The 25,993-nt window shown below is 35.2% G+C and overlaps 1 protein-coding gene across 9 annotated transcripts in view; it reads left to right on the top strand.

Annotated features, from left to right (window-relative positions):
• ANKRD17 (ankyrin repeat domain 17) overlaps nt 1–25,993 on the top strand; it is a 167,280-nt gene that overhangs the window by 3,653 nt on the left and 137,634 nt on the right. The window contains exon 1 of one of the 9 annotated variants that reach the window (XM_059887430.1): nt 12,740–24,778. Coding sequence (XP_059743413.1) covers nt 24,734–24,778 — 45 coding nt within the window. The 5' untranslated portion in view covers nt 12,740–24,733. 9 annotated transcript variants of the gene reach the window in all.

The raw sequence follows: 25,993 nt of genomic DNA, 5'->3' as shown, positions 1-25,993 counted from the left end.
AAATGAATTAAATAGTTTAATTTGAATAGTGTAAGAAAAAAATACGGAAATTGCAGGAGTTGATACTCCATTTCATAAACAACATTACATTCTGTTGAACCTATTTTTAAATGTAATTGAATGGCATCAGTGTTTGCTAAAGCAGACACTGATGCCTTTAATAGCTTGCTATTAAAGGTAGAACTCATGTTCAAAAGTTAACATTTTTGTTAAAGATGCATAAAATTTAATACAGTAGGAGTTGATCAGAATTCCATCTATATTTGGTAGGTAATTTGAGGTTTTAAATTTAAGTAACAAACCTAGTGAAGCTATTTCATACAAAGGGAGCCCAGTAAATAAGTTAGGACTTAACTTATTCATTCACTTTTGAAAGGATTTGCAAGGCCAGGGAGCATCTGTTTATAGACAGACATCAAAGACCTAGGGTTGTTTCAGAAGTAGATTACGTTTCCTCAAGTTCAATTCCAAATCTTTTTTTTTGTTGTTAGTTTTTTCATAGAAAAATGCCAGGTTCCTCTGTTGTTATGGTAGAATCCCAGATTAGCCCATAGAAGCTTATCTGTTGCCCTGTTTCACCTCTTAATTGACAAAGCAGTATTTATAAATAAGATGGTAAGATCTTTGAGACAGTGGTTCTGTTATAATTAATCTTGTATCCTATTCTGCTTGAGCATAGTACTTAATAAAAATTTTTTTCAGTGAGTAACTAATAACTAAGGAAGATCCAGAATTCATTTAGGAAACCAAGAGTAGGTATAGAGTTCCTTCCTTCTTGGATCCATGGCTGTCCAATAACTGAAATTTGGATTTTAACATCGTTCAATTACTTAATTACTTCTCTTAGTAATAGTGAGCTCATAGGTATTAAGGGAAAGCCATTTAAACCAAGACATTGATTGTTGATTGCCTGATAAGTACCTAAAGATAGATTTATATTTATCAAATCGAGTACCTTAGGGAGATTTACATTTTGAAAGCATAATACAAACTATTATTCAGTACCAGTCTAATGTAATGGTTAAGGGCAGGAATGGAGCTTGAATTCATACCCTTGATCCATCACACACATTTGTAATCTTGGGCAAGTTACCTAATGTCACTCCGGTTTCCTCATATTTAAATGATGATAATAGTAGATTCTACCTTACAGCATTGTTTTGAGAATTAAATGAGTGAATTTAGTTTTCATATATTCCCATTTTCACCATAGTGCTATGATGTCATCATATTTGTTTCATTATTCATAAATGTTTGTAGTTTCTATTATATAGGAGGAATTTTGCTGTATTAAGTAAGTAACAGTGAGCAAAACTATTTTAAGACACACTGATTTAAAATGCACCAATGATTAAATAAAAGTTTGAGGAAGTATGAGAGTGAAAGCAAATGGTTAAATGTATATCCCGAATAAAGTATGAGAGATATACAAATGTTGGGAGGGGATATTCATCATATTCATTTAAAATGCAAAGATACAGGGTTAGAAGGGTTTTAGGTAACTTCATCAGGGCCACATAGCTGCTAAGTGGCAAAGTGGAACTTAACCTTTGATTCAAAGCCTGCCTATTCATTCATATATTGACATGCTCTGTTATGCTGTATGATGTTGAGTACAACTTTATCTGATGTTGACATATCAGCTAAAGTTAAAATAAATTCAGATGACATAGGGGAGGATACTTTTTGGTAGTAAGGTAGTCACTGAAGACAAATTACCTACCCTGAACATTGCTTTTCTTGTTCTATAAAGTTGGTGGGTTGGGAGGAGAAATACAGAGAGCACAGATAAGTATATTCACATTTTCACCATTTAGAATTAGCAGTTAACATAATGAAGCTTTATAGTGAAAACCACCTCCTCTACTGGCAATCTTTTGCTTCTCCCTGCCTTTTAAGACTTAAACATTTCAAGGTTATCTTTATTAAGCTAAGAAAAAAAATTCCTTTTAAATAGGAGATGTTAAGTTGGGGTCTGGATAAGCTAAGAATACCTTGGAGTTAAATAAACTCAAGATTTTGTTGAAGGTGCTTATATATATATATATATATTTTTTTTTTTTTTCTTTTCTTCCCTTCACCTATAGTATGTGTGTAAAACTTCCATTAGATACCATATTCAGAGAAGCATTTGACTTCCCTCCCTCCTGAAACATTCTTACTTCAGTGGTTGTAGGAAATTAGGCAAGCATTTATATGGATTGTTTAGAATTGGGAAACTTGTTTCTAAGGTAATGTGGTAATGAAGAAGGCATAATTGTGTTGTGAAGTAGGAGATCCAAAATTTATTTGTTTTCCTGGTTAATTAACACTATGCCTACTCTCCTCTTAAATCCTTATATTTTGCCTTTTAATTGATGAAACGCTTGTATCTAGTCTGCTGTGTTCTGTCAGATCTGAAGACAGAAACCCTTGTCTTCTGCATCTCTATACCTCTACTGTATTCTACCGTACTATACCATGTGTGTTATACCTGTGTCAGGTTTTGGTGAAGTCGGATCTCTGAAGTAAAAATAGTTTGTAAATATATCTTCTTTAGTCGCTTACTCTGGAAATATTTGGGACCTCAAATCTTAAGTCTTAAGGTTATAGAACTTGGTTGCAACTATTTATGGTGGACCCCTGTCAGATGCTTTTATTAGATTATAATTATTCAGTTTAGTCTCGTCATTAACTTCACCAACTTAATTGGAGTTAGTATTTTAAAATTTTCAATGTGGAATAATCATCAAAGCAGTATGTTTTGACTCCCAGAAATTGACTGGACTATTCGCTAGTTTGCTTCTACTGACATCCAAAGTCAACCAGCTGTTGACTAGGAGGTCGATTTTCAGGTCCTTGAAACAGTGTGTTTGCACTCTGTAGTTTTTTCTGCATTTTTGTAAGGATAATTTAGTGGGTTAGGAAATGTGGATGTAATGAGCTTCCTTGTAATTTTTCCATACTTTATTATAGATGAGAAGGAATTTTCACTTCATAATGATATGTGAATTACTGCCTACTGATACTACTTATATTTTTGTTAGGACCGATAGGGGGCACCAACATCCATGGTAGCCTATGCCAAATCTGACTTCTTTCAGCTTTCACCTTTTGAAAAAACAAGTCATTAGGAAATAGAAGGTGGTAGATAAATATGAATACTCCTTCTAGTCCCTGGAACCTTACCTTTATGGTAGAGTTGTACCTATCCACTTGCCACACAGAAGCAAAATACCCTTTCTGACTTAGTGTTTTTACTTAACTTTTTTTTTCTTTTGTCTTTAGAAACTATTTTTATCCAGTCAAAGTGCAAGTGGAATTGTGGAGCATTATAGGTATTATTTTATCATGATTTGTAATTTAGGGTTTTAATTATTGAAAAGGGACATGCTGGAAATTTTATCTTCCCCAATAATGCTGTGAAAAAATCGATATAGACCTAATTATTGAAAGCATAACTTCGGTTGACTTCTGTCATCCTGTGAAACTCATAAACATTACCTGATCTTTTTAGAGTTGGCTTTTTAAGTTTCTTTCAGGGTGAAGCTAGAGATAAAAGTGGGTCAAGTAGAAAAAAATGTAAAGATCACGGTACTTTACGAATTCTTTATAGAGCCGATATTATTGTTTTTATAAATAATTTTGACATAATAAAGTCTCAAAGTATGCAGGTATTGTTGAATTGTGCTGATGGAAATGGACAACAAGATTATTGAGAATAGATTAAAAAGGTTAAATAGGGTTATATGAGTCAGGTAAAAAATGAGCTTTTTTGATTAAATGGTCTGAAAGAAAGCCTGCTTTTTCAGTAAAAGTGCAGTATAATGTTGAACAAGATTGAATAAGGTTTTGGAGATAACCAAAGCCATAATTCTTATTTTAAATAATGATAAGGTACAACTGCACAAAATAGGTTATATGTATTTCTGTCTGCTGTACCATGAAAATGAAATGATGACCAAAACTAGGCAAGTTCTAGAGCGAGAGCTGAAAACTGATTGGATGGGGATGGAGTCCATGATCAAGGAGGACTGCAGATTATACAGTTATATTCTCATTACTCCAGTAACTCACATAGAGTCACAAAGTGAAGAAAATGTGAGGTGTATTAGATAGTGTTAGTTCAATTTTGAAAATAAGTAAACTCATTTCTTGAGATTATTTGAAAGTATAGACTAAACATGGCAAGTATATGAAACTAGTTTGTAGCTACGCATCTCTAGCAGGGCATAATCTCCTCTCAAGCTATCATTTACTCTCATTTAATCTTCCATTTTTTTAATCCTCCCTGCCCCCAATAAAAGAACAGAACAGAAAAGAAAAAAAGAAAAGTGAAGAAATAAAGACCTGTCCTAAAATTAATTCTTGGTCTGGTTTTTCCTTGTGAATTGTTTTTCAATTAAAGAACCTTTGAGTGAAAAATATTTCAGAGAGATCTGTAGAAAAATTGGTGTTGTCAGTTTTGAATTTGGAATAAAAAAATATTAACATGAAGTTCTATTCCTTTTCTTTCCTATTGCCCTAAACCTGAAACCTGAGAAGAAAAGGAAATCTTATGTTTGTGTTATACCAGGTCTATTTCCAATTCTGTCTTTGACCCCCAATATTGTCTTTTTCCTTCTCTGTGCCACGTTTCCCTCTTGTTTTTTATATGAAGTTAATAACAAAACTAGTCCTGTTGCAAAGCCTCTAGTGTAGTTCTTTCTGGTGTGAGATTCAGTATAGGAGTTAATTCTTTTACTTGCTGAACATTTATTGTGTATCTGCTATGTGTGGCTGTTTTTAGTCTATGTTGTAATAGTCTCAGTCATTTCCTTCTCAGTGAATATGAGTTAGCCATATTTAAAATCATAGCTGTATGCATTATAGTTAGGAAAACTTTTAAACTTGCATACATGAAAACTTAGCACAGTGTTGGAATTGTGTTTTTTATGGTTTTTAGAAGATAGGTATCGCTATTAGTATATTTTTCTAAGTTTTTTTTAAGATGCATTATTGAGACCTAGCATAACTACTTAGGAATTATGAGGATTTTGGAAACACTGAGACATTATTCCCAGCTTCATGAAATTTAAATCTCATTGAGACAAAATTAATAATAATTAAAAACTGTGAGGATGTTTTTAATCCTGTGTAATTACCTGGAAGTCTAACATTTTTCAGTGTATCTGTTTGCTTTTAGAATTGGTTTCATTATAGAGATTGTTCTGTTTTTGCATACCAGTGGGGTGGACTCCATATCTTTTATGTGTGTCTCTTAGAATACTCACTAATTCTTGGTATTATGCTCTTTTTTTCTTTTAACAATGAGATCTGTATGTGACTTTTTTTAGTGTGTCCAAGACTACTAAATTACACCAAAGAATCATCCATTCTAATTTGACCTTGAAGATTTTGTAAGAAAAGAGGTAGCTATACTAATATGCTTATGGTTGCTACAGGTAGAGATGTGTAAAAATATGAAAAATTGAATTACAGGACAGTGCAGAATGTAACGTTAAATATCTTTTAAGTTGGATTTTAAATACAGTGTTTATATAATTGTTTTAATTCATTTCCTAAGTTGTGTCCAATTCTTCAGCCCTATTGACTGTAGCACGCCAGACTCCTCTGTTCCCCACTGTCTCCTGGAGTTTACTCAAATTCATGTCCATTGAGTCAGTGATGCTTTGAGTTCCTATAATTAAGTGTACATATTTGTAGAAACTTACAGATATTTGTTGAAAGTTTGGCAAAATCAAAGAAATCTGAGAAATACAAAAATCACTTATAATCCTCTTTCCAGAATTAATCATTATTATTTGAAATCATCTTTGCATTCTTTTTTCTTCATGTATATTAATCAAATTATTATACAAAGCAGAGCTGTCAGTTACACATTTGGTCTTCTGTGTTTCATTTGTGATCATTCTTAGAACATATCAGTTAAGGAGATGTTTTCATGTAATGATTACATACTTATTTAGCTGTAAGAACTAGTGATACTTGCATACTTTAAAAAAAATAGAGTCTTCTAACACATAAAGGTTTTATCCAGCGCTTAGAGTAAACACTGCTAGTTTGGTGTATGTCAAATGTTTTAGTTTCTTTCTTGGTGATAGTAAGTGAATGAGAGAGAAGGGGTGAGTGTGGGTGTGTGTGTTGAGGGGTGTGTCTGAGAGTATATTAAGATTTGACTTGGTCTCATTTACTTATGAATGTTTCATAGTGTGCTGTTTGTAGTTTATTTGATCTTTTATGTTGGTAGACATTTAGACTGTTTCAGTACATTGCTATACATATTATACATTGTTGAAGCAAACATCCTTTTACATTATTTTTGACTACAAATGTATTTCTTTGGAATGGATTCCTGGAAATGGAATTTGAGGGTGAGAAGTTATTCACGTACTACATTTGATAAATTCTCTCGTTTTACTTCTTTCAAAAATGTTTAAGAATGATACTGGATTTGATCATCTTAGTTTTTAAAATCTGTTAAATAAAAATTAGTGTTTTGGTTTTGTCTTCATTCTCCTTATTACTGTTGACATTGAGCAAATTTTCATGGTTATATTTTATTTGGATTTATTTTGAAATTTTCCTCTTTTATCCTTATTATTCTAGCGTTTTTTTTTCTTTTAGTGGTATGTGGTTGTATCTATATTTATGGCTATTAATCCTTCATGGTGTCATTTGTTACACATATTCTCTATCAGTTTACTGTATTTCTACAATGTAGAAAATTTTTTATTTTTTTGTAATAAGTTGTTCTAGAAATATGACTTCTAGAGACCTTCTTTACCCCAGTATTTAAACAAAATTTCTTAGATAGTTTCTTTTGATATTTCTGATTTTTCCCCCAAAGATACATGGATTTTGTTTTGGATATAGTATTTAATTGTTTCATTAGCATTTGACCCTGTTGACCAATCCTTGTCTCTTAAAAAGTACTGTTCTCTTTGCTGGTGTAATACCAGCCTCTCCTGTTTTTACATTACTAACTGGTTTTTTTGGTCTTATTGCTTGCTCCTACCTCCTTCATTGTATATCCTTTGGTTATTTGGTACCACATTGCTCTTCCTGGACCTTTTCGTCTTGTATCTGCTCACTTTTTAGGTGTTTTTATCTCATTTTGTGTCTTTATATATGCAGTTGCTAATGACTCAAGTTTATGTCTCCGATTTAAACCTTCTTGAGTACCAGACTGAAACTTCTGGCCACTTAACAGTTGTACAAGCCTTTCTTCCAATGCGTAGTTTTCTTTCTCAAGAGAATCTATCCAGAGCCCTAGCTGGAAACTACATATAGGTCAGTGTAGGATGTCTGCATAATGCTTTTCTCCTTAATTCAGTCCAGTTGTCTGTAAAATAAACAACATTATCTATCCTTCTTTTGCTCAACCCATTGTACAGTGGTGAGTAGGAACAGGATAATCATAATAACAGCTTCTTCGGAGAAGAAAAGAATAGGTAGACCACAGTCATTGGTCCATAGTAATAATGAAATCCTTCTGGACAGAAGACTGCCCTGGCAGCTATGTAAAATCCTTGATAAAATTCTTGGTTTTGCTCTATAGGAGAAATGCCTTTTTGACTATTGTGTGTATCCTTGGCTTTGTTCTTAGGTGATTCTTTCTTGTTATCCTCCTTTGCTGCATCTGAAGTAGTAGGTATTTGAGAGTGTGACATTCCTAAGATTGCAAAGTTTTATAGCACCATACCAGTTGGCATACATTTAGAGGCTGCAGGGTTACTTAAACTTCAGTTATAGAGTTTTATAGGCCAGTAATGTGGTTTGATGGTAAAACTCAAACATTTATTTAATTGATTTCTAAGTTAGCACCATGTGATACTAACTACAGCAGAAGATCTCTTTTTGTTATATTTTTTGAAATCAGCTCATTCTCCTCTCTCTACTAGACTTTTTCCTTTCTCCCTGTGTTACCTGGCTTCCTTGAGAGCATCTGAAATGTTTAGCTCAGGTGACATATCAGTCACAGTTTAACCAGAGAGGCAGAATGAGTAGATTTATATATGTTAGGTATGTAGATAGGTAGGTAGGTAGGTATTAAGAGCATACAAGGAATTGGCTTATACAATTCTGAGGGCTGGCTAACAAATATGAAATTTGTAAGGTAAGGAGTTTGTTAAGAGCTCACCCAAGCTGGAACCCACAGATATATGCTGAAGCTGTTGTTCATAGGCAATTAGAAAAGAAATATCCAGCGAAGGGTTACCAGTTATAGACTTAGTATTTGGAGTCACACTCATCAGGAAGAACCCAATCTTTTACAAGCTCATCTGACTAATTTAGGCTCAGTAAAGGTGATCACTCTGGCTTAAAACAATCAACTTATTAGAGACTTTAACTATATCTGCAAATCCCCCCATGCAATCCCAAAGAGCAGCACCTAGACTAGTGTTTGAATAACTGAGAGAAAGTATTTACAAAATGACTGTTGCCCTTCTTTCCTCTTAGTTTTCCCTAACCAACTTGACACATCAAAAATCATCATAGGTGGGAAAGCAGCACTCTTTACCTGATCTTTGCTATATCTGACGAAGAATCTTTGAGGTCACAAAGTTAACTCGTGGTATTTGGAATTGCAAGACACTTGCCTTTCCCAAACCCAAGAGACCTCCAGATTACTGGGCTCTTACAGGTAGAGTTTGCTATAGAGAGATCTTCTCTCAGTGGCACTATTTTTATATCTATTTCTGCTTGCTGCTGCTGCTAAGTCGCTTCAGTCGTGTCTGACTCTGTGCGATCCCATAGATGGAAGCCAACCAGGCTCCCCCATCCCTGGGATTCTCCAGGCAATAGTACTGGAGTGGGCTGCCATTTCCTTCTCCAATGCATGAAAGTGAAAAGTGAAAGTGAAGTTGCTCAGTCGTGTCCGACTCTTAGCAACTCCATGGACTGCAGCCTACCAGGCTCCGCCACCCATGGGATTTTCCAGGCAAGAGTACTGGAGTGGAGTGCCATTGCCTTCTCCCCTATCTCTGCTTACAAACTGCTTAAACTCATAGGTGAGTTGCTGTTTCTAGTCATTCATTAAACAGCTAACACATCAGTGTTTTTAGTTTTTCTAACTGCTTTTCTTATAGCCTCATACCTGGTAGTTAGGTGATTTGCCTTACTCATTATTGCAGGCAAGAGTTTTACAAAATGGTTTTGCTTTTGCATAACAGAGGTTGCTAGGTTCCCAGCCTGAAATATGCTTCCTTGCCACCTGTTCTTCTAAACCTTATCAGAGTTTTTTGATTAGTTACAGTATAGGGTAGCTTATTGGAACAAAAAGACTCCAAAACACATGAAGTTCAAGCAAGGAAGATTATGTGATAACCTGGGGGTAGTCACTATCTTCAGGTCATTTTGTGTAGCTTAAGTTTCTGATCTTTTGTTATACCATCACTTAACCTGTGCTGTCTAGTATGGTAATGACTAGCCACATATGGCTAGTGCGTGCTTGAAATGTAGCTACTACGACTGACAGTCTGGATTTTTAATCTTATTTAATTAAATGAGCATTTGTGGCTACCATATTGGAGAATGAAGGTCTAGAACGTTTCTGTCATCACAGAAAGTTTTATTGAACAGCTCTGCCTTAGAGTGTTAACTTCATCTACAAGGTCTGATCATTGGCTTACCAGCATTATGTTCATGTTTCATCCTGTTATTATCTGAATTGTATTTCCTCAAAATTCATGCTGAAACCCTAACCCCCAGTATCTCAGGATATGGTTATATGTAAGAATATAACTTTAAAAAGGTAATTAAAGTTAAGTCAGGTCATGTGGATGTTCTCTAATCCAGTCTGACAGGCATCCTTATAAGAAGAAGTGTGGACATAAAAAGAGACCCCAGGGATGTGTGCATGCAGAGAAAGGCCATGTGAGGACACAGTGAGATGGCCATCTCTAAGCTAAGGAGAGAGGCCTCAGAGGCCTACTGGCACCTTGATCTTGGACTTCTAGTTTTAATAACTGTGAGAAAATAAACTGCTGTTGTTCAAGCCACCCAGTCTATATATTTTGTAAGGCAGCCCTAGCAAACTAATACATAGCCTGTGAGAAATAAGAAATAGAAAAATGAGCACAGATAACTTCCTTTTGAGGAATTGACCAAGAAATTGCAAACATAACTTCATGTTATATCCTAGTGGCCAGAGCTTAGTTATGCATCTATACCTAAGACCTAGCTCTTGCTCTGTGTCCATTATACCCAGATATAACTTGTGGGAGAAGTGTTTTACTAAAAGAAAAAAGGGAATGTGGATATTGAAGATAATTAACGTCTTATATAATTTTAGGATTACATTGTTCTTATGGCTAGCAATATAAGAAAAAAAGTCACTCCTGGTTCCTGAAATAATCTTTTTGGCCTTGCTTGGGTCACATGTCCATTCCTGAACCAGCAACTTCAACTATGGAAGAAGAGTTTTGTTCAGACCTCCATCATGTCTTTTCCACTCCATCTAAGATGTGGACAAGGAGAGGTTGTTCCCACTTGAACCTCATGAAATGGTTTCCCAAAGTGACTGTTTCTGTTGCCAAAAAGGTGATGTAGGAGAATGGGAAGGGAAAGGGTATTGGACATAAGACCTCCAAATTATACCTTGAAACTTCCTACCACACTCCACCTTTGTTGCCATTACCTTGGCACTTGCTGTTTTCTTACTTAGACTTCATATAGCGGCTTCCTAGTTTGATCTTGCTCTCTTCTCTTGTCTACCATATTTCACTTATTATTCATGCAACATTTAGGCTAGTCTTTCTGAAATGTAAATTATCATTTGACTTCTCATTGCTCTTAAAGCCCAAACTTCTAACTTGGCTGTAAGGTTTTATATGCCTACTCCTTGTTGTTCTAGCCTCATTTTGTATCACTTTCAGTGCATTCTAATCACACTGACCTTTTTCTTAGAACATGTGGACTTTCTCACTTGGGGTCTATTTACTTTCTTTCCAGGATGGTCTTCACTTGGCCCTTCATTGCTTCTCATCTTTTAGGTTTCACCTTATATATCCTTCTCTGTACAGGATTGTTTGCAGGAACTTTTCTCCCCTACTTTTTTCCACCTTCCCTTTCAGCTTTTGGTATGTACCTGGGTAGATTTAACTGGGGTGAGAAATAGACAGCTCTGTTGCTCTTTGACAAAGCTTTATTAGTATTAAATACTTCAGTGGACTCATATCTGTTTCTTACCACTTTAAAAGGAATTTGTGGGTAGTAAGAGTGGGGGGAGTTGAAGTGTTTTAACATCCCCAAATTCCTAACAGCTATTTGTTTTATTCATATGTCCATATCAATTTTAGCTGTTAGGTTGCACCTTTTGAAATTGTTTTTTGTACATCACAAGTCATCAAAAATATGATTTCTGTGGTTCAGCCTAATGTGTTAACATGTCTTAGAGGCAATTCTTCCATATTGATCTTCAAGAATTTGGGATATTGTGTGTTTAACTTGTCAGATGGCTTTTGTAAATTGTCATTGAATATGCCTATTGAGATTTTGATTGAAATACATTGAAATTTGGATTAATTTGAGGAGAGATAGATGTATAGTATGAAACATTCCTATCTTGAAAATATAGCATGCCTGTATTTTTCAGGTCCTTTGTCTATGTTTAATAAAAGTTTACAGTTTTCATGTAAGTTTTACACATTTGTTGTGGAGTTTATTCCAAATTATTTATAGTTCTTATTGCTATCTTGAATGGTATTTTTTCTTCTGTTACCCTTTCTAATTTAGTTATTTTTGGAGTCTAGGAACATATTGATTTTAATATTTTCATCTTTGTGTATATGGCCACTGAACTTAATTCGTCTAAGTCAGTTTTTTTTTTTGACTCAAATGCTATATTGAGTCCAATAATGATTGTCTTCTCTTTTTTAGTATGTACATCTGTGGTTTTTCTTTTCTTATTGCATCAGTTTCGAATACTCCCAAAATGCTGAATAAAAGTAATATAGGCTATCTTTATCTTTCCCTTGTAATGGAAGTGCTGTTTGGTCTTCAAGTATAATCCTATATTAATTTTGGCTTCCTAGGTGGCGCTAGTGGTAAAGAATCCTCCTGCCAAAGCAGGAGACGCAGGAGACATGGGTTCGATCCCTGAGTCAGGAAGATCCCCTGAAGTAGGAAATGGCAACACACTCCAGTATTCTTGCCTGGAAAATTCCATGGACAAAGGAGCCTACTGGACAAAGTAGGCTACAGTCCATGAGCCGCAAAGAGTTGGGCACAACTGAGTGACTGAGCATGCATGCACGCATACACATACTCCATTCTTTATGAGCTTCCCTGGTGGTTCAATTCAGGAGACCTGGGTTCGATCCCTGAGTCAGAATGATCCCCTGGAGAAGAAAGGCTAAACACTGAAGTATTCTTGCCTGGAGAATTCCATGCACAGAGAAGCTGAGAAGCCTGGTGGGCTACAGTCCATGGTGTTGCAAAGAGTCAGACACAACAGAGCAACTAACACTTTCACTTTATCAATTTAATATATCTCTTTCTCTTACCCTACTAAATAGTATCAGAAAAGGTATACTGAATTTTATCAAATGCTTTTTTGACATCTATTGAAAAGATAATTATTTCTTTCTTCCCCCTCCCAAGCTATTCATATAGTGAATTGCAATAATAAATTTACTAATATTAAACTGTGTTTGAAATATTATGATGTAGTTTTAACATTCTGTTGGGTTTTATTTTATTAACATTTTAATTTGTATTTTCTATGGAGATTATTCATTTCATATTAGAGTTTTAAACTTATTGGGAGAAACTATAATTTCAGTCTTACATCAGTCTTAAAAAAATTGTGCTTTACAGATTTAATTTATATGTAGCCTTTTACTTTTAACCTTACATGTTTTATTTTTAACTGTTTTGCCATTGAGCTGCTAGAAGTTTGATCAAGTGCTTTATTTGATCTCTTTATAGTTAAGTAATTGTTTAGTGGTTTAAGTAATTTAGTGTGTACTTAATTTTTTATAATTAAAATAATTGTGGCTACCAATACAACATAAAATTTATTATTTTAGCCATTTACGTGTACAGCTAAGTAATGTTATATACGTTCACATTGTTGTGTAGTAGATCTGCCGAACTTTTTCATCTTGTAAAAGTGAAGTTCTATACTCCTTGGACAACAGTTTTCCATTTCCCTTTTCTCCAGTACCTGGCAGCCAATGTTTACTTCCTGTTTCTATGATTTTTGACTAGATACTTCATATATGTAGAATCATATGGTACTTGTCTTTTTGTGACTGGCTTATTTCATTTAGCTTAAGATTCATCCATGTTGTTCTAGGACTAAATATTCTATTGTATGTATATACTACATTTTGTTTTATCCATTCATCCATTGATGGACATTTGAGTTGCTTCTACCTCTTGGCTATTGAGCCTCTTAATTTTACATTTAATTCATGTGATTCGAATTTATATTGACTTTGGAGGAAGATAGGAACTTAGTCTTATGTTTCCAAATAGTTAATCAATTAATTTAGCTATTTCATCATCTGTCATTTCATATATTTAAATAATAGAACAATAGACTGGATTATACCTGCTCAGTACGTGCATCTTTATATGTATTACATTTGTATAAGCTTAAGGTCCTTAAAATTAGTTGTTAACACTAAGCAGTTTCCTGTACTTTTTAATAAGTAGCTAACATCTGTAGGATTTTATGGTTAACAAAGTAATTTTCCATATTTTGCACTTTACTTAGTGGTCTTTTTAAATCCATGTGTGTGTATATATATATATGTATGTATGTATATTTTTCTTCCTGTAAGCCGGCTTGGCTTCTTTCTTTCCTTTCTTCCCTCCCTCTCTTCCAAATTTCTGCTGAAGAAGTAAAGGTCCTTTCAGCACCAGCATCTATGTTGTTGTTTAGTTGCTAAGTCGTGTCCGACTCTTTATGACTGCATGGACTACTGAGCTGCCGGGGAAGCTACCAGCATCCAGTGTGCTGTGCTTAGTCACTCAGTCGTGTTTGACTTTTTGCGACCCCAGGACCTTTTGCCCACCAGGTTCCTCTGTCCATGGGGATTCTCCAGGCAAGAATACTGGAGTGAGTTGCCATGCCTTCCTCCAGGGGATCTTCCCAACCCAGGGATTGAACCCAGGTCCCCTGCATTGCAAGCGGATTCTTTACCATCTGAGACACCAGGGAAGCCCAAGAATACTGGCGTGTAGTGTATCCCTTCTCCAGGGGATCTTCCTGACCCAGTAATCGAACAGGGGTCTCCTGCATTGCAGCTGTATTCCTTACCAGCTGAGCTACCAGGGAAGCTCACCGGATCTATACCATGTTCTTATTGATTTGTGATGTTGCTAGTCTTAATATGCTGCCTTTGAACTTGAACACCTCCATACACTTTTAGGGCAGGATCAAGAAACTATGGATGTGTTTTAGTTCTCTTGCATTATCATTCTAGTGTTCTTTAGTTTTGTTTCAATATTTTAAAAATACATTTCACATAAGCCAGGAATAATGTAATACTTATGCAGTTGCTATTTAGGAAATGCCAAAATAGAAGAACTGCTATATGACCTGAGACAGACAAGTCTTAATTGTACTGAATCCTTCAAATTAAACCTTGGCTGAAGTATGCAGCCAAGTATGCAGCCAAACTGTGACTGATGTTTATTTTGTTTGTTTAATGTTGGTGGAATCTTAAAGGGGAGATTGCATTATCTTTTTTTCATCTTTTTCTATTTTTTTTTATTGAAGTATAATTGCCTAATACTGCTATGTCAGTTTCTACTGTACAGCAAAGTGAATCAGCTATATGTATGCATACATCACTTTTTTTTTCTTCCCTCTTCCCCCATCCCCCTTTTTTTGGATTTCCTTCCCTTTTAGGTCACTACAGAGCCCTGAGTATGCATTATCTTCTTTCTGTTTTTATTAAGTCATGTAGTAAGTATAAATTGTAAACATTTAAACAGTAGAGGAAGATAAAGTATGAGTCAAAGCTCCCTTCTTCTGTAGCCCAAGGTATAGATTTTAGTCACCAAGTCACGTCTGACTCTTTTGCAACCCCATGACCTGTAGCCCACCAGGCTCCTCCGTCCATGAGATTTCCCAGGCAAGAATACTGGAGTCAGTTGCCATTTCCTTCACCAGGGGATCTTCCTGATGGGTGAATTCTTTACCATTGAGACACCAGGGAAGCCCCCAAGGTATAAATTTTAAGTGTGTACATTTCATGGCTTTATATGTATTTGCACATATATATCTTCACATGTATCTGTGTAAGCAAATTTTTGTTTTATATAAAGGGGGTCATTATATAGATATTCTGAAATTTTCTTTTTAAAATTAATAATCTTATCATAGACTCTTCCAGTGTAAATGCACATATTGATTATCTTATTCCTCGTAATGGCTGTGAAATGTTCCCTTGTCATGTATCATGACTTCCCTGATTTTGTTGAGTGTTTATACCCAGTGTTTTGGTTTTGTCCAGTGTTCTTCCATTACAAATAATACTGCAGTGGATTCTTTTTGATATGTATCTGTGTCTGTGTATGTTTGTATTTTAGGATATATTTCAGTGGTGAAAGTGCCGGACCAAAGGTACATGGGTCTGTTTCTGTAACTGACATTTTATTATGTGAATGAGCTCTGTATTTTTTAAACTACAGTGGGTTTTTAGTGGTTTAGTATGTTTTAGAATGTGCTATGTCATATGTTGGGTTACAAGCCCCATTGATATCTAGTCTCTGTGGATGTCATTCTCTGTTAAATGTTTTATCCATTAAGAGACAGATAAAATATCACCTCTTTCCTGAAAGTATTCATAACACTTAGAACATTGGGTAATTATAACCCCAATAACTAATATTTTAATGAGTGCTTACTATATACTATAATTATGTGTAGTGTCTTATTTAATCCTCACAACTCTAAGAGGTAGATAATACTATTATCCACAGTTTGTAGTTGAAAAAAAAATCAAGGAAAAGAATAACTTGCTCAAGGTCACAGTAAATGATGGAAATAGAATATAAACATGAGCAGTCTCACATCAAAGTCTGCTTTTTTTTAACTGGTATAGGTCACTGGTTCCCTTCTGTTCCCTGATCTCCCTAATAATTGGCTCAAGAGATATTTGGTATAAATTATAGAACTCACTAGCTCATTTAATCTTGTATTTAGGTCTTATTTACAGATCTGTGTGAATGACGTCTTTTTCTAATTTATGACATACCTCTGGGTCATTATACATAAGGCAATGGCAACCCACTCCAGTACTCTTGCCTGGAAAATCCCATGGACGGAGGAGCCTGGTAGGCTGCAGTCCATGGGGTCCCTGGGAGTAGGACACGACTGAGCGACTTCACTTTCACTTTCATGCATTGGAGAAGGAAATGGCAACCCACTCCAGTGTTCTTTGTTGGAGAATCCCAGGGACGGAGGAGCCTGGTGGGCTGCAGTCTATGGGGTCACATACAGTCGGACATGACTGAGGCGACTTAGCAGCAGCAGCAGCAGCAACAGTAATAGTCCTGGTACGTTTAAGAGTTGTTTAGAACACCATATTATAGAACTGCACCCCACCTCCTTAAAAAAAAGACTTTATTGGAGTATAGTTAACGTTGCTCTGTTCTGTTACATTTTGTTATTTCCCTGAGTCCATCTTTAGCAAAATTCATGTGATCCTGAGATGGATTTCATAGATTGTGAGTGAATAGTATACTATTCTGTACCTTTTGTGGAACATCAAATCAAAATACATAACTTGTAGATAAGTTGTTAAGATGTGAAGTGAGAAGTATGCTGTCTTAGACTTACCACATGTCTTAATTCATGCTGTCAAGTAAGTGTGATAGGCAAGCTGAATCTCAGAGCCTAACATAAAAGGGACATCATAATACCTTCTTTTGGGTGGGGGGTCAGATGAGATGATTGTGTCAAAACATTTGTGAACTATAACAGTCTCCATAAATACTAGTTTTTAAAACGGAGGTTTGAGGAATAATGGAGAGCATTGTGAATTGGGTTACTGTTTAGTAGTATGTTTGGCTATTTTTAAAAAGTACAATTTAAAATCTGTAATTAAAAAAATTTTGACTCTCTTATTTTCTTTCCTAACTCCATTTAATTTGATTATTTTATTAATTCATAGATTGCCAGTAAAACTCTTTGGCTGTAATTGTGCATGTGGATTAATTTATTTTAGGTGGAGTCAGTGTTAGCATAGGAAGTGGGATTCTGTAGTGAAGTGTTAGTCACTCAGTCATGTCCTATTCTTTGTGACTCCATGGGCTGTAGCCTGCCAGGCTCCTCTGTCCATAGAATTCTCCAGGCAAGAATACTGGAGTTGGTTGCCATTCCCTTCTCCAATTCTGTAGTGAAGATTTTACAAATGATAGTTGTATGGGTTAGATGATCTTTTAGGATTATATTCAGAATTCGTTAGATCTTTAGTACTTAAATAGAATATATTCTTCAGTTCCTCTAGAATTTAATATTTTTTACTGCTTAACCATACTGTTAATAAAGAGGGAGAGATGAGAGTAATGGGAAATGCAGCATCCTTTTCTTATTCTTATCGGCTCTTCTGGGAATGATGAAGCAAACCATATTTTGATGACTTCTCTGCTGTAAGCTTAGCAGGTGATTCAGTGGTTCTAGATAAAATGGCAAAGTATAAAGCAAAAATCTGACTATACTGTTTTCTTAAATCTCAGACTCTTTAAAACATAGCCCTAACTTGCTTTGTGGATTGGTCTTTCATTTGTACCTTTCCTGCTTTGCTTTTCTTACTCTGCCCAGTATTACCATCTCCCAGTTTGAGATCCTCTCCACTGTTTGACCCAGCTTTCTGGCTACAACCCAAACTCTGATACTGAATTCTCTTAGTCAGAACCTAGTTCTGGAATATATTTTAAGTTGTTAATGTGTCTTAGGTATGTGGGAGGTTGTTCCATATGTAGAAGTTCTTACCTACTTTAGCCCTATCACCAGATTCTCTTATTATCTTGTATCCAAGACATAAAAAACATGGGCTTGGTATTGCAGCTTTTTGTCTTCCATGCATGAGAAACTTCGTTTTGTTTCCCACAGAGCTCAGAAGAACAGAATAGCAAGAGGACCCATTCATTGAGTCTTGAATGTTAAGATTCATGAATCTCAATCAAATACTAAGGTCTCTTGACCTCACTTCTAGAAGCAGAAGTTTCCATAAAAATATTAATTGAAGGGTATTCCAGTTTCATTAAATCCTAGACATGTGAATACCTGACAATTTCTGTGCCCAACATAATATTACATTCCATTATGAAATAACCCATTGCCTTTTATTTTCTAATATTTCTCCTGGAGCGGAGGGGGTGCAGGGGGTGGGGGCATTGTATAGAAAGATTTAATTGAAGGTGGGATACTTGCTTTTGTATCCTGCTTTAATACTATGTGACTTTGGGAAAGTTACTACTTAACTTCCTTTTGTTCATCCATATTGGAACTAATAATTTTTTCTAAAGAATGGAGATAATGTAAACATCTAGTACACTATTTTATGTATTGAAGGTATTGATTACTTGGAAATTTTGTATTTAACTGTAAATGTAATATTTGAATTAAGTCCTCGTTGTTCTTTTACAATCAGGAGCGGTTTTCTTTACCTTTTATAGCTCCTGGATTTTAGTTAGATTCTGATGAAAACTGTGGACCTGTGCTCCCTCACATGTACTTAAATATATTCATACAATATTTTGCAGATTTTTCAGTAGGATAAACTTTTGAGACATAGGTCTTTGAACCTTGGATTATTTGTATTAGTTGAAGAGTACCAGATTTCATCTTTCATCCATTGAGATCAATGACCTTCTGTGCTTTTTATCATCTCTAAAATTAAACAGTAAACAACTCCTTCCATACCTCTCCCCAAAGAATCGTGTCAAAGATAAAGAATTTTTCTTCTAGAAATTGACACTATATAACCTTTCAAAGGATTTTCTTTAGTGATTTCCTTCCTTGTTCTTTTTGAAATCATTGGAATCTTAACTCAGGGGAAAAACTTGTTGAGAGATAACTGGTTTTTGTATCTGCCTTTCTTCCCCCTATAGGTATGACAGATGTCTTAGGGAATGATAAGATATACTTAATATTTATAGCTATTTCCTCATTCTATGTTCAACACCAAACTGTAAATTTTAATTTGACTTCTTCCGGCTTATTTTACAATTTTTGTCTTTTCTTTTAAATATGGTGCATTGATTGCATTCCTTTAACTTTCTTTGTTCCCAGCATCCCACTTAGGTTATTTAAAGATTGAACTAAACCACAGTTTTGAAAAGCAAGAAACAGATATTATTACATTGGTCAAACTACCTTAAAGAGAAGCAAAAGAACCTCATTAGCTCTTTAACTTTGTGTGTACTCAGATGTGTGTGGGGAAGAAGGGAAGAAGATCCAACTTTAGGCATAGATAAGTCCAGATTTGAATAATATTATCAGTACTGGTTTTCTCACAACATTTTTACTCTCCCTTTTCTTCTTGAATTAGTTTTATTTTCAGCTAGGCAAAGATGGCTGCCAAAGGAGAGGGGGCTGGGATATTCTAGCCAGTGGTGGCTGGGAAGACTCACCTCTACCCAAATCACATGAAATATTTTCCCCACAGACATGAGGGATTATATTACTAGAAAGGTGGGCCGGGGATAAAGCATGTTGAATAGTAAAATTACAGTTCACAGTCCACTACAGGTACCATCAGAGGACCAGAAATTTTGAAGAAGATAGAAAGCTCACGGGATCGCATTGACAGCAAAATCTCAAAGGAAACTGGAACTCAAGATACCAGAGGTAAGCTCAGGTTTTCCTAGGGGAACCTTGGAAAGGCTCCAGGTTTGGAGTCAACAAGGACAGAGAACAGTAGTAATTGAGTAATAATCAGGAATTTTTTAAAGAGTTACTTGCCAGAGTGCTGGGTTAGTTGGACCTCCATCCTCCCCTTCCTCCAGTCTAAACAGCTCTGGTGGCAGTGGTGCCTGCCCTCAGGCCTGAAGTCTAAGAACTGTTCTCTTTTAAGAAAGTAGACTAACAGTTCAGTAGGACATCTGAGATCTTGGAATCTGAGAGAGTAGCAGAGGCACTGAAGCTTGCTTCTTCAGAGAAAAACACTTTTGGTGGATCCCGGCAGGCTTGACTTCTTGTTTAGGTACCTTTCTGGGGTGCCTGCTTATCTGTATGCCCTGACTACTTAAATGGTATCACACTCCCATTTAAGTGAGACACCATTTGCAAAAACAAGTCCGAACAACATCAGAGAAAGCCAAAAGTAATCTTTTATAAGCCAGTATAAATAAACAATTGAGGAGAATCAAGATGGAAGACGATTAAGAGGAATGAAAGAACAACTGACCTCAGATAAAATTCCGAAGAAAACTTCAAAGAAAAAAAAATGTAATACATATTTTACTAAGATTTAAGAACATGTTGCAATGATTAATCAGAGTTTCACTGAAAAAGTGGCAGAGAAGCAGAAAAGATTTTGAAAATTACAATGATAAATGTTAATGATTGGGTTAAATAACAATTTAGCATTAATCAAGACTGGGTTATTGATTTTGCACTAAAGACGAAGAACTCTAGATATGAAGCAAAAGAAAAAAAGATCTGGAAAAATGGAGAGGTATGGAAAATATATCACAAAGTTTTCACATCTGTAAACATTAATTCTAGAAAAAGTACAGAAAGTGGGAAGGAGACAAATACTGAAAGAAATAATTGAAATTTCATGAGCCGAAGAAAGATAAAAAATTTCAGATTAAAGGAGCCCATCTAGTACCACGCAGGAGGAATGAAAAAAGACCTACATCTAGACACATCTGGTAAAATTTCAGAACTCTAACATAAAAAGAAAATTCTCAGTTACAGCTAGAGAGCGGGAATAAAAAATGGAAAATCCAATAACTGAAATCTTAGGAGCCATACTGAATGCTTGAAGACAAGCAGTATTTTCACCATTTAGGGAAAAATAGAGTCAGACACGACTGAGCAACTTCACTTTCACTTTTCATTTCACTTTCATGCATTGGAGAAGGAAATGGCAACCCACTCCAGTGTTCTTGCCTGGAGAATCCCAGGGATGGGGGAGCCTGGTGGGCTGCTGTCTATGGGGTCGCACAGAGTCGGACACGACTGAAGCGATTTAGCAGCAGCAGCAGCAGCAGCAGATTTGCACCTAAATTTTTTATACTGTACTATTTATCATGTGAAGACAAGTAAATTTTTACCCTGAGAAAAAACTATGTATCTTATATAACTATATTTGAGATATTATTATACAATGGAAAATATAATCTGAGATAGATGATACGGTAGTAGGGAAGTGTCAGGGGAAGAAATTGGTAGCTACAGTGGCAATCTTGGACCTTCAAAAAGAACTAAAGAAAACTAGAAGAAAATTCTTAGACTACATGGACACTTCTTGTTCAACCAGTAATGTCTAAATGATATAAAATTGCATTTCCTTCAGGGATTAGTATTTACCTAGTCATGTTATAAATGCAGTTAATTTTTAGTTTTTAGAATCAACCTGCTGCTGCTGCTGCTGCTAAGTCGCTTCAGTCGTTTCTGACTCTTGGCAACCCCATGGACTGCAGCCCACTGGGCTCCTCTGTCCATGGGATTCTCCAGGCAAGAAGAGTACTGGAGTGGGGTGCCATTAGAATCAACCTAGAAAATATATAAAATAGATTTAATTATAGTTGTGAAATAGTTAAGGAGTATAGTTATAAACTTTCATAATAAAAAAATGTTATAACCCTTAAAATTGGGAGATAGAGGGCAACAAAGAAAGAGTCAGTGTTCATTTCTTCAGTGGGCGGTAAATAGATAACACATAAAAATTAATAAATCAAGAAACAGAAGTCAAGTAACAAACTTAACAGATATTGAAATTAAGCTTGTAATCACACTACAAATCAGTTAACAATGTAACAATGTATTGCTATTTTATTGCAGGCAAGTAACAAAAAGATTTACTGTTCATCTGGTGCCTTTGCAGCCTTTGTATCTTTAAAAATCCCACCTTCCGTGCATCATATTTATAATATTGAAAACATTGCAGATGTGTTGTATTTACCTAGTTAGATAATGATACTTTTATTTATAAAGTAACAGTCCAGGACCACATAGTTATTAGAAACTATGTGAGGTGGAAATACTGGACACATGAAATTAATTCCAGGAATTTGGGGAGTTGCATAGAATATATGAATATTTTTACGTAAGATGCATAAGTATTTCTTCACTGACTTTCCCTCTTGATTTTGTATGTCAATTCTGGACTCATTTCCATGATTCTTTTTTTTAAAAAAAGTTTGTTAAAAATTTAGATGTATTAGAAAAATTTGAGTCCTTCCCACCAATGGCCCTAAATAAAATGACATTTTCTCTGGCATACTGAAGACTGGGATTAGAAGCATGGTTTGTTCATAAGAAGGAAGTCATGTGACCAGGGAGAGCTACAGCTACTGGAGACATGATTATCTTCTGGAAGAACTGGAAGAGTTGAAAGATGGGAATAGAAATGGCCTTTGTTATCCTTCTAAAGATGGGTCTTATGTCCCTGACTGGACAATGCTTATTGAGTGAAGGAATTAATTTTATTTTTATACCACTTCAACTTAAAGATAGGTTGGCATTCCTGTTTATACTGTACATAGGTAAAATGTTTTTTGAAAGCCTAATTTTAGGAGTGTTGCATCAGAAATATATTTTGGGAAGCGTATTTCTAATTATATGTTTTTCGTATTTGATTTTAAAAATTATAAAATCCTATGCTATTATATGTCTTTAAGTATTGAAAGTGTAAAATACAAAAGACCCTAAGACCTATGTACATTATAATGATTCTACTTAAATTACATGTAGTTTTCTAAGCAAGCTGAAGTTCTAAAAAAAAAAAAAAAAATCAACTTATGCAAATATATACTCTTAAAATATTTTATGAGAAGTACTTTTAAAAAGAAGCGTTATACTGGAAATCGGGGAATTTGTGTAAGAGAGTTTACCTGAACATAATATATTTGGCAGTTCTGTTACACTTTTAAACACTTTGTAAGCTATTAGTTTTTCAGTGGCTACCATTTAAACTATTAATTACTTTCACAGAGAGATGTTATGATACATGTTCTTGAAGAGGATGGAAATTGTCGATTGGTGAGGGACCTTTGGAAAGATATGAATGTGGGTTAAGTTTGCTTTCATAAAACATGGTAGTAATTTCATAAAATATGCTAATGTTTATCTGTTACACACATAAAAATTGTAAATATTAACTTCCATTTACTTATATTGTGTTAGTTTTTCTTGGCAATTTGGTAGTAAAACTAAATATTTGAAATTTGTGAGAGAAGTTGAAAGTAATGGTAACATTGCTTCTAATATAGCTATGTTGTGGGATATCCTCCTGATGACCAAAGAGTCACAGTTACAGTGAATGAAATCAGTATTTATACACACACACTTGTATGTATGAGGGTGCTTGTATTCGGATTCTGTCTGTAGATCCACCTTGGAAACTTTAGAATGTCAGAATTATGCTCTGAGATTTTCCTTTTGTGAAGACCCCTGAAGATTCTCTATCTCTAGTCAGGATCAGATTAGTGGAAAAGGGACCTCACTTTGCAATTTTTGGCCTAGTTTTTTGAGAACATAGACAATTGAAATGTAATACATTTCTTAGGAGATGGATTATGAATCTGAAAGAGTACTTGCAGCAGTTGGCGTGCAGGCGGAACTTTCAAGATTTGTGGTGAACAGATAGGCCAGGAACAGCAGAGTGGTAACAGGCATCGTGACAAAGCAGACTGATGGAGCTTGTTGCCAGCAACTCCAGACCGTCAAACAACCAGAGAGATGAGATTGCAAGGTTGCCTGGATAGTTTTACATCCTGATTATCTTCCATGCCTTTGGTACTATTGTAAGTGACCTGGAACTGTTTGTTGGTCCCGTGGAGTAGAGTAGTTGTCCTTTAGAAAGGTAGTAGATTGGGTTTGGGCTTGTCATTCGTTGTTATTTGTGTTTTGTCCTCATCCTCTCTACTCTCCCCACCACTGTGTCTGTGGAGTGATGGTAGGGAGGTAGGCTCTGTGTGTGTGTGTTGGGGGGGCGGTGTATTTATTTTGCAAGTAGATACTTACTCCTTTTAAATATAGGACATTTAATGTATTGCTCACCAAATTGAGAGTGCTTTACTGTCAATAGATTTAGCCTATTTGAAACAAAACCCGAAAACATTGAACTTATTCCCATTATATATGTACTGGTTTTTCTTTTTGAAATGTTGTACAGACAAATTTGGGAGGTGAACATTCACTAAAAACAATAAATATCGTATCAATTTTGTATGAAAGTGAAAATGTTAATCACTAGACCCTATTGTGAAATACTAGGAAAGAATGAATTCATGGTGTGACCCATCATGGGTGGAGACAAGAAATGCAAGTGTCCAGCAGGCACAACTGTAATTGCAGATGTGAAAGGAGGGAAAGCTGCTTTGTTTTCTACTTTGCTTAGTATATTACTTATATTTGGACAAGATTGTGCTTGTATTCAGTTCTGTTCTGGATGGAATCTATGTTTGGATGAAATATTTGTTTAAATATAATAATACTTTTTATACTGTTCTTGGTGGAGTTTTGAGTTTTATTTATTAGATTAAAGAAAAATGGAAAGGAACTATTTATCAGAGAAGATGGAAAAAATCATTGAAGATTTTGATTTTAAACTTTATGAAGAATCAGGATCAAGTTTTTCTAAATAATAGACTCTTGAAGGTACAGTAACTCTGTCATTCTATATCCACTGTGTAGTATAAAGCCTGTCACCTAGTAAACACTCAGTAAATAGTTGTATAAATGAATGATAGTTATAATGGTCTTTCTGAAAAAGTTTACTGAAGCCTTTTTATCATGTTAGACTTGAGAAAAATTTTATTTAAGAAATAATTACTCTTTGTCATGTTTAGAATATACTACTACATGGTCTTTGCATGATTTTATGTATGCGAGTATAATTTTATATATCCTTACTTAATTCTTTGTTACCTAAGCCTTTTAGCTGTTCCTCACATATCTAAAAACCTGTCCAACTGTTAACATTTATTTTGGAGGTTCTGGTGAAGTTTCAGTCATCCTTATTTTAAAATATTATCATCAAAATTAGACCTGGAATATATGTGAGGAGACTATGAGAGAAGCTGTTTAATGCTGTTTGTGTTAATAAAACCCCATCTTTTTCTTAGTTTGCATTCAATTTTTTTTCCCAATAATGATGGAAGGATTACTTTAGAATTTTATATTTTCAAAAGGAATAGTTTGAAGTAAATGTGGAAGGCAGACTAACACTATTTTATTAGTTTAGTAAGAACATAACCAAAAAAATCATACAGAATTATTATATGCAGAATCCTTGTAATACTAAATTCTGACAGAAACTTCACAACTTACTAAGTTAAAGAATCCATTAAACCTAGATGGGATTTGTATTTAAGAGGAACAGAATTTTTAGAAAATTAGATAATTTGTCAGTTTTATTTTTTTATAATTTTATTTTATTTTTGGCTGCATTGGGTCTTTGCTGCAGAGCCCAGGCTCTTTGTTGCCGTGCTCGGGCTTTCTCTGGTTGTGACAGTAGTCGCGGCTACTCTCTAGCTGCGGTGTGCAGGCTTCTCATTGAGGTGACTCTCTCGTTGCAGAGCATGGGCTCTAGAGCACAGGCTCAGCTGCTCTGAGGTATGTAGGATCATAGTTCCCAGACCATGGATCAAACCTGTGTACCCTGCATTGGCAGGTGAATTCTTAACCACTGGGTGCCAAGCAAGTCCCAACATAAAGTTGTTTTTTTTTTTTTTTTAAACTGAAGGATAACTGCTTTACAATGTGTGTTGGTTTTTTGCCATACATAAACATGAATCAGCCATGGGTTTACATATATCCCCTCCTTCATGAACCTCCCTCCCTGTCCCACCCCTCTAGGTGATCACAGAGCAG

The sequence above is a fragment of the Bos taurus genome, chromosome 6, assembly GCF_002263795.3.
Source record: "Bos taurus isolate L1 Dominette 01449 registration number 42190680 breed Hereford chromosome 6, ARS-UCD2.0, whole genome shotgun sequence".
In the NCBI taxonomy this organism is placed as follows: Eukaryota; Metazoa; Chordata; class Mammalia; order Artiodactyla; family Bovidae; genus Bos; species Bos taurus.
The sequence above is the reverse complement of the archived record's forward strand: the minus strand, read 5'-3'. Positions and strand labels throughout refer to the sequence as shown.